This window comes from Ursus maritimus, unplaced genomic scaffold, assembly GCF_017311325.1.
Source record: "Ursus maritimus isolate PB19 unplaced genomic scaffold, ASM1731132v1 scaffold_19, whole genome shotgun sequence".
In the NCBI taxonomy this organism is placed as follows: domain Eukaryota; kingdom Metazoa; phylum Chordata; class Mammalia; order Carnivora; family Ursidae; genus Ursus; species Ursus maritimus.
In genome coordinates, this window is record NW_024424341.1 from 6,900,811 (window position 1) to 6,916,572 (window position 15,762).

The 15,762-nt window shown below is 44.4% G+C and overlaps 1 protein-coding gene across 1 annotated transcript in view; it reads right to left on the reverse strand.

Annotated features, from left to right (window-relative positions):
• ABCC11 (ATP binding cassette subfamily C member 11) overlaps positions 1–15,762 on the reverse strand; it is a 69,297-nt gene that overhangs the window by 49,094 nt on the left and 4,441 nt on the right. Inside the window, exons 2-6 of the mRNA XM_008702776.2 lie at positions 9,830–9,972; positions 8,390–8,526; positions 5,650–5,808; positions 1,677–1,824; positions 747–980 (exon numbers count right to left, since the gene is read on the reverse strand). Of these exons, the coding sequence (XP_008700998.1) occupies positions 747–980; positions 1,677–1,824; positions 5,650–5,808; positions 8,390–8,526; positions 9,830–9,928 (777 nt within the window). The 5' untranslated portion in view covers positions 9,929–9,972. The remainder of the gene's footprint in view (positions 1–746; positions 981–1,676; positions 1,825–5,649; positions 5,809–8,389; positions 8,527–9,829; positions 9,973–15,762) is intronic.

Consider the following 15,762-nt stretch of genomic DNA (forward strand, 5'->3'; position numbering starts at 1 on the left):
ACTGAGGCCAGATCACAGACGGGTCAAAGCAGTGTTGCCTTTTCCAAAAATTCAAATGTGTGTTTCAATATAAAAGTAATCCATGCTCCTCAAAGCAACTGGTAAGCAATAGAAAAATAGGGAATGTGAAATTGAATATACAAAATTCCAATACTCCCATGACCATGGTCCTAAGTTGGGGCATCTTTCTCCGATTTCTGTCAACATTTGTATGTATGTGTTATGTGGTAGAAGGATCAAGAGCAGGGAACTGATACACCAATAACCATAACCAGGCAGCTCTAAGTACTCCTCTTTTGCAGACAAGAATCAACACAGAGAGGTGATCTACAGTTGCCTTTCCCTTGATTTCCCTGAGCTATGCCGCCCATCCATACCCTCCTCCCCAGGCTGGCCGAGGGGAGGCACTTTCCAAGATGCTTCTACTGAGGGTTTGTGTCTTTTTGTTCACTGCTATATCCCCAGCGCCTAGCACAGGGTCTGGCCCAGAGTCGACCACAGTAACGATGTGTTGAATGAATGAATCCATTTTGTCCAAAGCCCCTGAATGCAAGTGGCATCTCCCTGGGTTACTGTTGACCTGCTCTCACGTCCTCAGAGGCACTGTTGATGATTATCCATACTCACCCTGGGAATTACTTCCTTTCTTTCCTAACTCCATTTCCTCCCTCCCTTGGCCCCCAGGGCAGGGATGTCTGGAAGAAGGCTAGGCAAGTATGGCCTTCGATATAGTCCCAGGCACTTACCTCTCCAGTGGTGACGTGTGTTAGAGCCTTAAATTGCATTAGTTTCTCAAAGGCAAAGGAGGCAACAGCAGAACGAAATCTGATGGCTGTGCGCTGGTTTAAGACCCAGCAGGAGCACAAACCCAGAGACTTTATGCATTCCGTGAAAAAGAGCGCCAAGCAGAGTCCCACGCCATAGACAATATTCCCTGATGGTGCTTCAGAATATTCCAGGATCTTTGGTATAACCAGCATCTAGGAGGAAGCAGGAGTTTGGATTACTCAGTACTCCAGTTTTCTTCTGGAGAGATTTGCACCTGTCCCATCACATGCAGTCTAGGCCGGATGGTCAAAGTGCCCTACCCTCCTGCAGGCCAACTGGTGAGCATGTGACCCCAGCTGGGGCAATGAGACTTACTCTCTGCAATCAGAATCTTGGGCCAAGGACCTGGAGGACAGGAAATCAAGTTGATTCATCTCAACCATGGTACATGGAGGAGACCACTAGTTCCTGCCACCTCCATTCCCAGAGCTGCTCAGCCACTTCTCGAAGCAGCTAGCTTGTACCGAGTCAGGATATGTTCTAGGTGCTTTATATATTTATCTCATGTAAATGCACTCTGAGAGGCAGGTAATGTCATGTTCTCCGTTTTGTACGCAAGGGTTTCCATGAGGTCTACCACTAAGGGTGTCATGGGTTCCTTGAAGAAGCTAGGGTAAACAGATTGCCCAAAGTCACCCAGCAATTAAGTGGCAGGGCCAAGGTTTGAACCCAAGCAACGTCTGCAGAACTCAACACTCCAAACTACTGCTAGCTCTACTCCCTCCAGAAGCTCTTCAGCTGCTGAGTGGCAGCTGAGAGACCAACAATCCCCAACTCCAGGCATGAACTTGAACGTGCTAATCTCTAAAGCCCAGAGTCCCCCAAACGTCACGAAGCTAGCCACTTACTGGCCCTAGCACACCCGAGACAGAGAAGACGCAGCCCAGAAATATATCGAAAAGAGCCCTTGTTCTTTGGAATCTCATCATCACTCGAAGCACTGAAGCTTTTTCAATCCCATGTCTTGAGACTTCTTCTTCCCAAAGGAGGCAGAGCCTTCAAAAGAGGAAAATTGAGCCAGTGAAATCTCTTTGCATAGAGTACTTCAAGTAAATCCCAGACGTATTTCATCTGCAAATGCTTCAGTATGAGCGTCTTCCAGATAAGGCCTTTTAAAAAAACTACAGTGACATACAATAGTTATTAATTAATAGTCATTAATTAATAGCTATTAATTATTAATAACTAGTAACTGACATGTATTAATATAATATATTAATCACATATATTAATAAAAATTCCTTGATGGCATTTAATACCGGGTTGGTATTCGAATTTCTCCAATTATGTCAAAAACATGTTTTTATAGATAGTTTGCCCAAATCAAGACCCCAAGGAGGTCCACACATTGCACTTACATGACAAATCTGATATGCTTCTTGCAACTCATTTTAACCTGTAACAGCTTCCCCTTCTCTGCATTTCCTGCCATTTGTTTGTTGAAGAAACTGTGTCATTTATTCCATAGAATTTCCCACATTCGGGATTTGACTGGTTACATCCCTATCGTGTTGTCTAACATAACGTTCTGTGCCCCGTATTTTCTATTAAACCCCTAGCTAGATCTAGAGGCATAGTGAAATTCAGAATTCAGGTCAGTGGCAAAAATACTTAATAGGCCATGTAGTGTACTTCTTTTGCATAACGTCGGAAGACATGGTGTCTGGTGTCCTGTTATTAGTAACGTTCAGGGTATCAGTGGGCTGAGAAGTATCAGGCTGACTCATTCCCTGCCATTCATTCCCCCTCATTGATGACCATTGCCTAAATTCACTTCCACTAGGGCTGGCAAAATCTGATTTCTAATTCTAGCATTTCTTCTGTATTTAGTAGTTTGAATTTTTCTATAAAAAAATAACTTTCAGGGCACCTGGGTGGCTCAATCGGTTAAGCATCTGACTCAGCTCAGGTTTTGATCCCAGGGCCGTGAGTTCAAGCCCTATGTTGGGCTCCACGCTGGGTGTGGAGCCAACTTAAAAAAAAAAAATGAAAAAGATAACTTTCCCTCATCAACTATTTTTTTACCCTGAAATATAGTTGATTAAGGAAATAACCTAAGACTTGAAATAATGCCACTCTTTCTTTTTATACAAATTAAGATTCATAAAACCCAAAACTCTGACCTCCAGAAAGTGCCTCCATGTATTTCAAAGTCCCCCAAAGGGTGCCCCAATGTTGGATCACCTCATCAAAAGTGGGCCCTCATTTTGCCAATCTGCGTTAACGAGGCCTAGGCTGTTTATGTTATATCAGCAAAACAGGAACACCGAAAAGATTTCTTTGGGGGAAAAAATTGAAAAACAATATTTCAAAAAAGCATCAAAGAAGTTACCATGACAGAAATTAAGAACTCTGTTGACTCACTTATCCTTCTTTTTTGTTTTGTATTATGTTTGATGCAGGAGCTGGTAACGGGAAAATAATCATTGTGGTGCTTCTGGCTTCCAGAGTCTCAATCCGGCCCTGGATGCTTCCCACGCATCCACGATCCAGTCTGTTGGCTGCAATCACCATGTTGGCATCTGCCCTTTTCCTTCCTGGCTCCTGCTCCACCCTGTTTGGTTCACTGTCTGGAAAGCAATTACCACTGCCCATGATGAGAACATCAAGGACTATGCCAAGGGACTCCAGGCTCCCCGAAGCTTCCACTCCTTACAGAGCAGGAGCATGGCGGGCCACCCTTTGTGCCCAGGGCCTGAGGGCAGCGTGGCTGGTGCATGTTCTCAAACAGCTCTATCAGCTTCTGCTTCTCGTCTTCTGCCACCAAGTCTCTCATGGCAGGCAGTTCTAGCCCTTTCTACTCCTTACTCCTGCAGTCATTGACACTCACCCCCAGCCTAAAGCCGGAAAGGAATGGACACCATGAGAATTTTCCTGTCCTACATTCCCTCACCTGCCATCAAACCCCCAGGCTGCTTCTTCCTTCCTGATTTATAGAATATCTGCCCCATGCCATGCCCATGAACGTGGGCCAGACAACTTGCGGGGGTAGGGGAGTGTCTGGGCCCTAGGTCAATAAAGCAAACATGTCCCCATGACACCCATATGTGCTAGAGGATTTTATTGCCTGTGGGCAGTATTACTCAGGCCAAACCGTGGGGCCGCCTCTCCTTATTCCAGCTCTACCTCCACATACAACCGAATCCACAGAGACAAAAAGCTCCAGACGTGGTCCTAAGTGACCCGCAGCTTGCCCTCCGTGCTCCCAGCCACCGTATCACATTTCCGGCCATGATTACCAGAGTCAGAAGACTTGCTTTCAGACTTCACCTCCTCCCCTCATTAGCTAGATGACTCCGAGAACATCATTTGACTTCTCTTAGTCATCAGTCTCTTCACGTGTAAGGTGGGGAGAATAGCATCCACCCTGTTCACTTGTGCTCACAAAGGAGGTGATGGGTGGGGAAATGCTCTGTAACTATAGGACGATGAAAACTATGGAGAATTAGGACAATGATACTAAAGACGATGGTGGTGAGAATGGCGATTCTGCCACTGGGCTGATGACCGTGGTGGTGACGGGGATGGCTGGCAGTGTGTCAGCGAAGACTCACGGAAGTCAAAGCAGTTCTTCTGAAGGGCTAGGGAAGATGTACCCCAGGACTCTGCCTGTTCAACGGGGAACACAAAGAAAGAAGCCTCTCTAAAGGCGTGAATGCACGGATCATTATTTTTTCAAGTCAACACCCCAAAGTGGCGTGAGGGTGAAAGTATTGGTAGACAGACACGGTGAGTTACAGAATAAAAACGGCAGAATCAGTGCACTCGAGGTGAACAGACATAAGTCAGGGAACCCTGTACTCATCATGGTTAGAGAAGAACAACCAAACATCTCACTGATTGCCTATTATGCACTGGACATTTTTCCAGGTGCTTTAAACTGAATTCGTCATCTCTTCTGACTCTTGAAACAATCGTATGAAAGACCGTGAGATCGATTTTATGATCCATTATTTGATGCATAAGGACGCAGGGTTTCTGGGAGGGTGAGTGACTTGCTGACGTCATAACTGGCCAGCAATGAGATTCGGGGCGACATCTGGCACCATGCAAGAGGTGGGTGCTCCCTGAAAACTTTTTTTTTCTTTTACTGTATAATTCTGAGAAGCAATGGGTCAATGTTGAAGCAGCTTCTGGTTTCTCAGTGCCCACGGTACACGAATTTGCTTTGTAAACGAATCTCTGAGACGTGGCAATAGTAGGCCACGTTTCACAAACTCCCTTGACCGAGGAATGCTCTTTCCAGGGAAGTTCTTACGGGATGATCATTTCCTGGAACGCATTTGGAAAATGCCGGTCTCTACCTGGTGTCTCTCATGAAGTGGCTACGGGTAGGAACGTGAGTACAAAACTTTTGAAATCACTTATTCGTTCCCCTCCCCCCACTTAATCCTCATATTACCTCGTGGTACAGGAAACTCAATCACACAACTAGTTAGTGATGACTTAAGGACCAGGAGACTAATCCCTTCACCCAAAATTTAATGTTGAGTGACACAGATAACCAACCGCCTGATCCAGAAGAAAAGCAAAAGGGACAAGAAGCAGTAATTTCTAACTTTCTTGGGGTCCTGGGCCCCATATCTGATAAAAGATAACAAATCCCTGTTGCAGACACAAGTTTCTAGCCATATTTATAAAATAAGTATACCATTTCAGGGGGTTCGTGAACTACAGTGAGGCCTCTTGATACCGAGGAAGAGCCAATATTCTTTGGGTGTCTAAAGATGGGCCTACCTGCTACTTTTCAGCATCTCTGGGCGCCAACCGCGCGAGACATGGCCTTGAACCAATCCGGTGGCTTGCCCGATATGACTTTACCTTTTAGCATTTTTGTCTGCGGCGTCATGTACCGACAGCTGGGGGATGGTGCTCTCATCCAAGCGTCTCCGTAACCCTAGGATCATGAGTGGGGTGAGCCATGACACCGTGAGGTAGGAGAACAGGCCAGCATCATCCTGGGGTTGTGGGGCCGGAAACCTAGCAGAGAAGTCATAGGTCATGTAGTTGCCCTTGGTTTTTTTTAAAGATCTTTATTTATTTGAGAGAGCAAGCACGTGAGAGAGAGACAACTTGAGAGAGAACACGAGCAGGGGGAGTGGCAGAGGGAGAGGGAGAAGCAGACTCCCTGCTGAGCATGGAGCCTGACCCCAGGCTCAGGGCTTGATCCCAGGGTCCTGGGATCAAGCCCTGAGCTGAAGGCAGACATTTAACCCACTGAGCCACCCAGGAGCCCCTGTAGTTGCCTTTATGACATAGGCTCTAAAGACAGAAAATTAAGCCAAGAGCAAGATTTTGCAGGAATAAATTATATACTATGTAAAAACCACAGTGTGGCCATCTGGATATATAAAACAGTATGGGTGGTTTTTTTTATTACTCTATTATGTGTGATAATTAAAAAACAGAAACAACAAAAATACCTGTCAATAGGGGAATGACTCAAAAAGAAAGAAAAGAAGTAGGGTATGTGGAAAACAGTGCAGAAGTGTCCAAAAATAGAGTTGATCTCTATGTGGAATATGGAAAGAGCTCTAAGCATAGTAAGCAAGAAAAAAAAAAGCCACTTGCAGGTCAAGAAATTCAGTATATTTTTACTTATATAAAAAAAAGGAAGAAATGAGAGAAGGCAAACAAAACTGCATCTATAAAGTCAACCACTATTAACAATTATACACCATATGTATACACACATTTATGTATGTATATATACATTTATATACTTACATATTATATGTATATGTGCATTTATGTTTTTATAAGTACACATTTGTATACATCCATATAGATACATTCATATCAAATTTAATAGCGGTTGACTTTGACAAAGGGATTAGAATTGGTAAAAGTACAGGAAAAGAGATTCTCACTGTTTCATGTTTTCTATATTTTGCTTATGTATTTTTCATAAAAACAATAAAAATGGAATAAAAAGTAATAAGTAAGAATGATAAGGTCACATCCCTGGAAACGATTCACAAATACAGAAATAATAATTGGACAAGGGTATTGGCATTGGGTATAACTTCTACTCTTTTTTCAAAGTTGCCTTTAAGGCCGCGTGTTTCGATCTGAAGAAGATTCAATTAAAAAGAAGACTTGGAGAGAATGATGAGAAGACAAAAATGCCAAATGCCTGGGAGGTTTTTGTTTTGTTTTGGACTCTGGGCTCTTCTCCACTCGGTGGCCCTTCCCCTCCTCACTGCCCACCGGCCCCCCCAGCTGTGCGTTCTGGACAAGGCCGGCCACACCTTTGCCCAGAAGCTGGAGAGAGGAGGGACTGAAGGGAGGATGGGGATCTGTACCAGGTATCACCAGATATGTGGGGCCATGTGCAATTGCAGAGAAAGGGCTCGCGTCTGTGAGCTGCTGCAACACTGGAGGCCCGACAGGAGCAGAGTGTTCCTCTGGATGAAGTTACCCAGGCCCACTAAGTACCCAGGTTCTCTGTTCTCAGTGGAGATGAGAGCAATCCTGGGGAACAACGTAGCCAGCAGAGAAGGGAGCTCAAGTTTTTTAAAAATAGGAAAACAACTACTGTTCGTTGATAAAATCTTAGCAAACGTGAGAGAGAAGAGGGGATTGTACCTACAAAATGGAGTCCTGGGGACGAAACACTGAAGAATCAGCCTAGAAGAACGTTAAGGTCCTGTCCCTACCTGATGAATAAATGAATTCTGTGCAGGCCCCTGAGAGCAAGTCTGCATGAGTCAGAAGGACATTGGGGGAAGGTTATTTTCAACTATGGTTTACTGGACAAGGATACATCAAATTTTTTCAACTCTTGTTTAAGGGTAACATCATAGAGCATTCAGGCCCTTTCAACAGCCCCCCATTTCTCTTAGAATGAAGACCAACAAACTTAATGTGCCCTGTGGAGACTTGCATCCCTCTGCAGTCTTGTCTCATGCCACGTCCCTTATCACACATGACTCCACTGACACTGGCCTCCTCAATTCCTGGACACGTCATGTTGTGTCAGGGTCGAGTCTTTGCACATGCTGTTCCCTCCGCCCAGACCATTCTTCCTTTACTCTGGCCTCGTAAAATCTTGTTTATCCTCCAGGACACAGCCTAAGTACCAAGAACCTACTAAGTTGTCGCTGTTCCATTGTTCCTCAACACCCCCACACTTCTTCATAATACCATCTTCGAGCAGCTTATAACCATGTTTCTTTAGGAGTTTACTTGCTTATTGTCTTTCTCCCCAATGTGTGGTCCATAATGGGCAAGAATCATGTCTGTCTTGCTTGCTGCTGTTTCCTGGAGGTCTAGGACAGTGCCTCGCAATGTAGGTGCTCAATGAATCCCTGTTGGATGGATGGATGGATGGATGAATGGACAGATGGATGGACAAATGGATGGATGGACGGACGAGTGAGTGAATGAGCTGACTCTGCCTCTCTGATGTGCCTCAGGCTGCTCTGGAGGTATTTGGCTGTGGTGGGTGACATGACTGTGTGGAGATATGTAGAGACATCTTTGGGAAGGGTCTAGGTGTTAAGGTCTGAGGAGCATTGCCCTAAAGGGTACTGCCCTCTCCCTCCCCCTCAGAACTCACCTTGGCTTGGGACGGAAGGGAATCATGGTTCTCCAGGCAACATCGTACTTCCCCCAAGGGAGGACTGTCGCTATCTCTGGTTCCTCAGGCTTCCTCACCTGCTGGCTCCAGGGGCCATCTCCTAGAGCGTAAGTATTCTTGGGGAAGAAAAACCGAAAGAGCATCAGTTTCCCGACCAATCTCATATATACTATTCTGGAGTGTTCTGGAGTGTTAAAGCAGCCACCCAAGGACAATGGATCTTCCCACTTCCAGCTTCCTAAAGAAAGGCTGCTAGAATCAGACAGAGAAGGACAAACCCTATATGATCTCACTTATATGTGGAACCGAAACATGACAATCATGGAGCGCTCAGAGAACAGATTGGTGGTTGCCAGAGGTGGGGGTGGGGTTTGGGTGAAATGGGCAAAGGGGGGCAAAAGGTACAAATTCCAGTTATAAAATAAATGTCATGTGGCTGTAATGTACAACATGGTGACTATAGTTAATAACACTGCACTGTAGGTTTGAAAGCTGCTAAGAGTAGATCTTAAAATTTCCCACCATAAGAAAATTTATAATTACATGAGGCGATGGATGTTATGTTGTAGTAACTCTTTCACACCCTGTACAAATATTGAATCGTTATGCCATACACCTGAAATTAATAAGTTTTATGTCAATTGTACCTCAATTAAAAAATAAATAAAAGAAAGGTTGCTGGGTAGGGAATAAGCGGTGGGCCAAGAGGCAGGACAACTGGGTCCCAGCCTTGGTTTTGCCTACATTCACGAGGTCACTCTGGGCAGGCCACTCCACCTCCCCAGGTTTTTATCTGTCATACACACTTTAGACAAGAATAAAGGGAGCTATAGTTAGTCACCCACAGAATGTGAGACCAAGTCACCCTCTGGGGTAAACCTACTAAAAAGAAATCAAGAAGTAAGAAAGTAACCCCCAAACATTACATGTGACCCTTTTGATAAAGTGGGAAACAACTAAAATTTTTAAAAAAATATTATCTTTAGGACTTCATATAGAATAAATAATACTATCTCAAAAGCATAGTAAGGAATTGATGAGAAAAGATTTGGGAGAGTGGTTACTTCAGGTAGGGAAGTTGGGTAGTGAAGTGAGGGGAGGTCCAACAGCTGGATGTGATTGTCAAGCTTCAAGCTGGTGAGTTGGTGATGGGTTTACAGGTGCTTATTGTACTATTATAAGTAAATACATAATAAAATAGGTAATAGATGATTGATAGATGCTTAGATAGATAGATAGACCATGAGGGTGTGTCATGACCAGGGATTATGGTTCATCTAATTGCAGAAGCTTGAGATCCCTTAAAAGAAATCAAGTGTAAATAACATGGGACAAAATTTTCTGATCAAATTTGTGACCGCTGAGAATACCCTGTCAATTTAGTTACCTGGCATTTTAATGCAAAGGAGACCTACTTACGTAGCTAAGCCCTGAAACCGTGTCATTGCTCATGTCCAAGCCGAGATTCCCGAGTCCACCGGAAGATCTGGGGACCCAGTATAGCCTCCTTCTGGTCATTTTCAGCTGTCTTGCCAATCCTTCGTTTCCCAAAATCAGAGAACCTGAAAAGACAGCAGGTAAGAGCAGCTTAGACTCGTCCTGAGCAGTCAGGAGAGGGGGACATCCCCTGCAGGGACTGGGCTAGGGTCACACAGGCCACTGTCCCAGCTCCTGCTCTTCCCTCTGCCTGGGATGGGCTTGCCTCCTTCTTTTTAAACATCTACTCGGGCCTCAGCTCAAGATCACCTGGGGAAAACTTCTCTAACCACCCAATCTCAACCCTATAACCTTGAGCCAGGCCTGCTCATAAAACCATGCTTCTTCTCTTATCCCAGTTTGTAATTATATATTTGTGTGAATCATTTGTTTAGAGTTCATTTCTTGCTCTAAATAGAGGGCCTCACAAGGACAGGGACATGTCTATTTGGTTCACTATTGAATCCTCGGAGCCTGGGACAGTGCTAGGATAGCAGGTGCTCAATGAGTACATGATAAATGGATGGATAAATACATGAAAGAAATGCAATTTTGCTATCGACTCTGACTCTTCGTTTTCACAGACTCAGAGAGTCGAGCTGGACACACTTTAGGAATCTTAAATAACCCAAGGTATTTTAAAAATGTATTAAAATGTTTTTCATTTTTGCCTTTCTGAATATGTGACTCATGCCTAAAATATCCATGTGCCTGGGTTGGGAGAGGGGATGAGAATTAGGAATATTTCTGAAAGAATGGGAAGAGAGTCTACAACACGGCCAGCATCATGGGGTATGACCAGTGCCTCGTATTAAGGAAGGTCCAGGCTTGGTTAAGGCCCTGCTGTCACCATCTTGAAATTCTTACTAATTTTGAACAAGGAGCCCACATTTTCATTTTGCACCAGGTCCCACATATTCTGTAATCAGTCCTGGTGTTCGAATATAGCTCTTGACGTTCCTATGCTGGATTGTGCTTCATGTAAATAGACTTGCAGACTAACCAGTCTTGGGAGAAGATTCTCCAAATGCCTTTCTCCCCTTTCCTCCCATCCCACTTCCTTTCAGCAAATCTCAACCGCAACTGGTGGACTCGTTTGTTTCTGGAATTCTGCTGTAGAGCATGCAAGACAGACTCCCCAGCCAGGGCATCATGCCATGAGGTTTACTCACCACGCGATGGTAGAAGTGAAAGCAAAATAAGTCAGTCAGAGAAAGACAAATACCATATGATTTCACTCATGTGTGGAATTTAAGAAACAAAACAGATCGACATAGGGGAAGGGAAAGAAAAATAAAATAAGATGAAAACAGAGAGGGAGGCAAACCATAAGCGACTCCTAACTCTAGGAAACAAACTGAGGGTTACTGGAGGGGTGGAGGGTGGGGAGAGGGGGTAAAAGGGAGATGGGCATCAAGGAGGGCACTTGATAGAATGAGCACTGCGTGTTGTAAGCACCTGATGAATCACTGAATACTACCTCTGAAACTAATCATACAGTATATGTTAATTAAATTGAATTGAATTAAAAATTAAAAAAAAAAGAAACGAATCTGTCAGGGATGGTGGAAAAGAAGAGAGAGAATGTTATGCACTCTTTGTTTAAGACTCTGGGAAGAAACCAGGTTTTTGGCTGCCATGAACCGGTCCAGGACACAGACACATTAAAGTAAAATTGGCGTAACTCAATAGCATTCCCTGGGGCTAGGACCACAGTATCCTGCAGTACAGTTCATTCACTTCACAAAGGTTTCCGGTGGAGGGAATGGCAGGGGCAGGGGGTGGAAGCGAACAAATTCTAGATTGCAAGTCATGTAACTGGCAAGCAGCTGCCTCACCGGTGTGCTGACAGATGTTTGCAGCTCTAACTAACCTAGTATTGCAATTGGAGAATGAATGTAGTTCCAACATGAATGCTGCTTGACCTTTTGCTTTACCTTAATAAGTAAGAGGAAAAGAAAATATCAAAGATGTCTCTTGGTTGGATCTTCACTCATTTATCAATGACCTGAGTAGTTTGCAAATACTGAAGCAATACTTCCCCATTTTTCTTGTGCTTTTCACCAGGTAATGGCTTTAGGGACCACACACTTGTAGATTTAACCTGCCCTATTAGCATTTCCTCCATGTATTTCTTCAGCCTAGACAATCAACAAAACAATAAGACAGCCCTGCTTCATAAGCCTTTTTAATATCTTTTTTTCTTGTGGTGTAAATATCCCCACAGCAGCTGATTTCAAGCTACCCACACGATCACGAATATGAAGTTGGGAAGACAGACACAGCGATACATCGTTCTACTGTATTTCCGCCCTACGGATGCAATAGATAAAAATGATTTCAAAATGTAAAGAATAGTAAAACGCAGTAAAATAATTAGGAAGTGATACATTTTGAGTATTACCTTTGTCTTTGATATAACATAGTTAATTGCAAGTTTATGTAATTTAATTTTAATAATGTTTGCGTTTAACGACTGGGCTCTCAGAACTCCTGAGATGTGGTTTGTTCTCCTGAGCCAATATGAACAGGCTCCAGCAGACCACAGCGGATCCATCTGGAAAACATGGTGCCTTTTGCTAAATCCTTCTCCCACCAGGGACAGCTTTTTCCAATTCACTCCCAAGTTAGTGCTGGCTGTACCTGGGCGTGAGCTTTCCTGGCTCCCTTGGTGCAGAGGGGAACAAGAATTAGCGGAAAGTCTGGGTGAGGCCCTTGCTGAGGCGGCCTAGTGGGCTAACCACACTGCAAATAAATGAGAGTCCTGGAAAGGTCTTAGGAGTGGAGTAGAGGGCCCACAGAGGCCTGGCAACCCTGGGAACAACGCCAGGCCACAAGCAAGCCAAAACGTATCACTCCAGACCCTTCAATGACACCAAGGCAGGCAGTGACAGGTGGACAAAAGACATCAGTTGGAAAAGCCAAGGAGCAGAGGACCCTGTGCCCGGGACCCTGACTCTTCTTCTGCCAGGCAACAGCTCTGAGACTGATCCTTTACTGAGAGTAACTTAAAGGAACTATTTGAACGACTGGTTATCTGAATGACCGGATTAAACAAGAGCTTACAATGGTAGGCCAGAACACTTAACGTTCCTTCATTACCCAGCAAGTAGAAGCTCATGGAAAAGACCATCTTCTTAGAGACCAACCAAAGATATTGGATGTTCTCTCACCTTTCAGCTCTAGTCTGATTTGCCAACCTGGTTTATTTTTACACACCTTCGGAGAGATGCGGTGAGAGTTTCAAAGGTGTGACCCATTTTCATACGGCAATTGTCGAAGAAACCAATAACAGGGAAAAGTAAACCAAATGGAAATGAAGAAAATGTAAGCATGTATAATGGAGATATGTTTGCAGAACACGGATTGCTCATTTCAACACAACTGCAACTCAGTCCCACGTTAGTGTGGGCCACCTTCCCATCGATAACGCCCACCTCTGCTTCCTCGACTGGCCAGGGGAATTCCCTCCAGAACTTCCTTTGGCAGTCCTTGAGAAGTTCCCTGGCCTCCCAACTTCCTCTTGGGAAGAACCAGAGTGCACGTTTATTCACTCTGATTAGTGGCGAGACCATCCCCGCGGTGAGGGTAGAAGACTAGGACCTGACGGGAATAAAACAGACAGGAAACAGATGCTTCCAGCCCTGTGTGCTCCCCATTCCTGAGGGGAAAAAGTCATGATTATAAACTTGGTTTAGGCATGAGCCATTTGCATATGACCAAACCATCTGGGAACAGGAGGAGGGCCCCTGGAGCAAGGTAATGTGTGGCACAGGCTATCTGGAGGAGCTGACTACTTCCTCGTTGTGCTAACCCCTTATCCAGCAGGATGTAGGGTCTAAGGCCAGAAGGTGCACCAGAGGGTAAGGAAAGTACCCAGGGCAAGGGGCAGAGACACCTGCAATCCAGGCTCCAAAGAGGTGTAGATGATTAGACCTTATTCCTATAACTCTCCCTTCCAGTCCGTTCACACCCTGTGCTCGTCAACTTTCCCTGCTCTTTCGTTCATTTCCTTCTGCTACTTCCAATAGCTTCTGGAGGCCATCACTGGCATCTTCCTGACTGCTGAATCCCCACATCCCAATGCCTGGCCTCCTCCTCTGTCCTAGAAACTAGGCAGCTCCTCCCCACCTTATTTTTGTGCTAGTCCGAATCTCTGCCAAAAACATTCTCCTTCCAGCTCCTCGTGGAGCTGGTCCATCCTCAGCATTCAGGTCTCAGCTCAAACACCACCTCCTGGGAGTAACCTTCCCAGACCACCCTAGTGAACATTGCGCTCCTCTTTCTATCACCTTCTCCTGCTTTATATGCTTTACTTACTACTTTCTCAAATTGCCATTTCTTTCTTTCTTGGCTTATTCATTTTCTGCTTACCTCACTAGAATATCAGCTCTTTGAAACCAGGGACCTTGTTTGTCTTGCTCATTGATGTATCTGTGAATCTAGAATAGTGCTAGGCATACGGTAGATGCTTAATAAATATTTGAAGGATAAATAAATGATATAGATGCAGAGTTTGTCAAAAAAGGAGCCAGGAAATCCACATGGTCCCTGAGGACCTCAACTTTAGATTTGTAATGCTTTCCCAGGTCTGCTGACATATCCTGTCATAGACATACAGTCACAGGATTAAACGAAGGTGCCCGTCAAGCAAGCAATTTAAACATGGATCCGTTCCCGCAGCACAGCTTCTTTAGTGCAGTGTGAATTTGTAATTAAAAAAATGAATCCGGCAATTAGTATGTGCATAAAATATAAATTTTGTTTGTTGTTATTGCTGTTATGGGGGCAGGAGTACAAGTGTGTAGGTTAAAAGCATTCTACATAAGTGTTCCAAAAACATATCAACAAGTTTTATAGGATGTTTTTCCAAATTTCTTTATTAAACACAAGGAACCTAAAAAAATTGGGCCTCTCCATCTTGCCCTTAGAGAGGACTTGATAAAAAGGTAAGCTCTTGTGGACCTGGGCCAATCTTTTTTTATCTTTGTATCTCCCCAGAGTCTATCACAGGGTAGGATACATAATGCATACCCAGAGAAATGGTCCAGAGCTTACTTACTCTATCCAGGATCTTCAGCTCAACTTCTCTCTAGGCCCAGTGGCTGGAGACCCAGTCTAGGAGATAGCCTTGACAACTGTTTTTCCTTCATTCGTCATGTCCAATCCATCAGCATATTCTCTTGAAGTTACAAACATAGCTTCCCGTCTAAGTCCTCATTATCTCTTGCCTGAACAACTGTCACCACTTCATCACTAGCTTCCCTGTTTCTGACCTTAAATCATCACATTGCATTCTCCAAATAGCAGCCAAAATGGTCTCTTGAAAACACAAACCAGCAAAGTTATTCTGCACCTTGAAACTGCCAATGGCTTGCATCAGGCTTAGAGTAAAACCCTGACTTCTTCCTAGACTGCTTACCCCATCTTTTTACCTCTTACACAGCCCTCTACTACCTGACCCTGCCACTTCTCTTATCTCAGCCAAACCACCAGGCCCCACTTGCACTGAATGTCAGGAGCAGTTTCCTCAAATATCTAAAATTCATTCCAGCCACAAAGTCTTGGCAGTTGTTGGCTCTTTGGCCTGGAACAGCACTCCCTAGGCCCCCCTCCCCTGAGCTTTACATTGTTACCTCTTCATGCACAGGGTCCAGTTCAAATGTGATCTGTCCGGTGAGCCCTTCTTTGACCATCTAAAGGACTTACCACCATCCAAAATTGCTCTCCTTGCTTATTGTTTCCCTCACTAGAAGTTCAGCTGCATAAAAGCAGTAGCCTTGCCTGTCTTGTTCACTGACATATCCCCAGCACCTAAAATAATATCCAGTACATAGCAGGTATTCCAAAAATATTGCTTAGTGAATGAAAAGAAA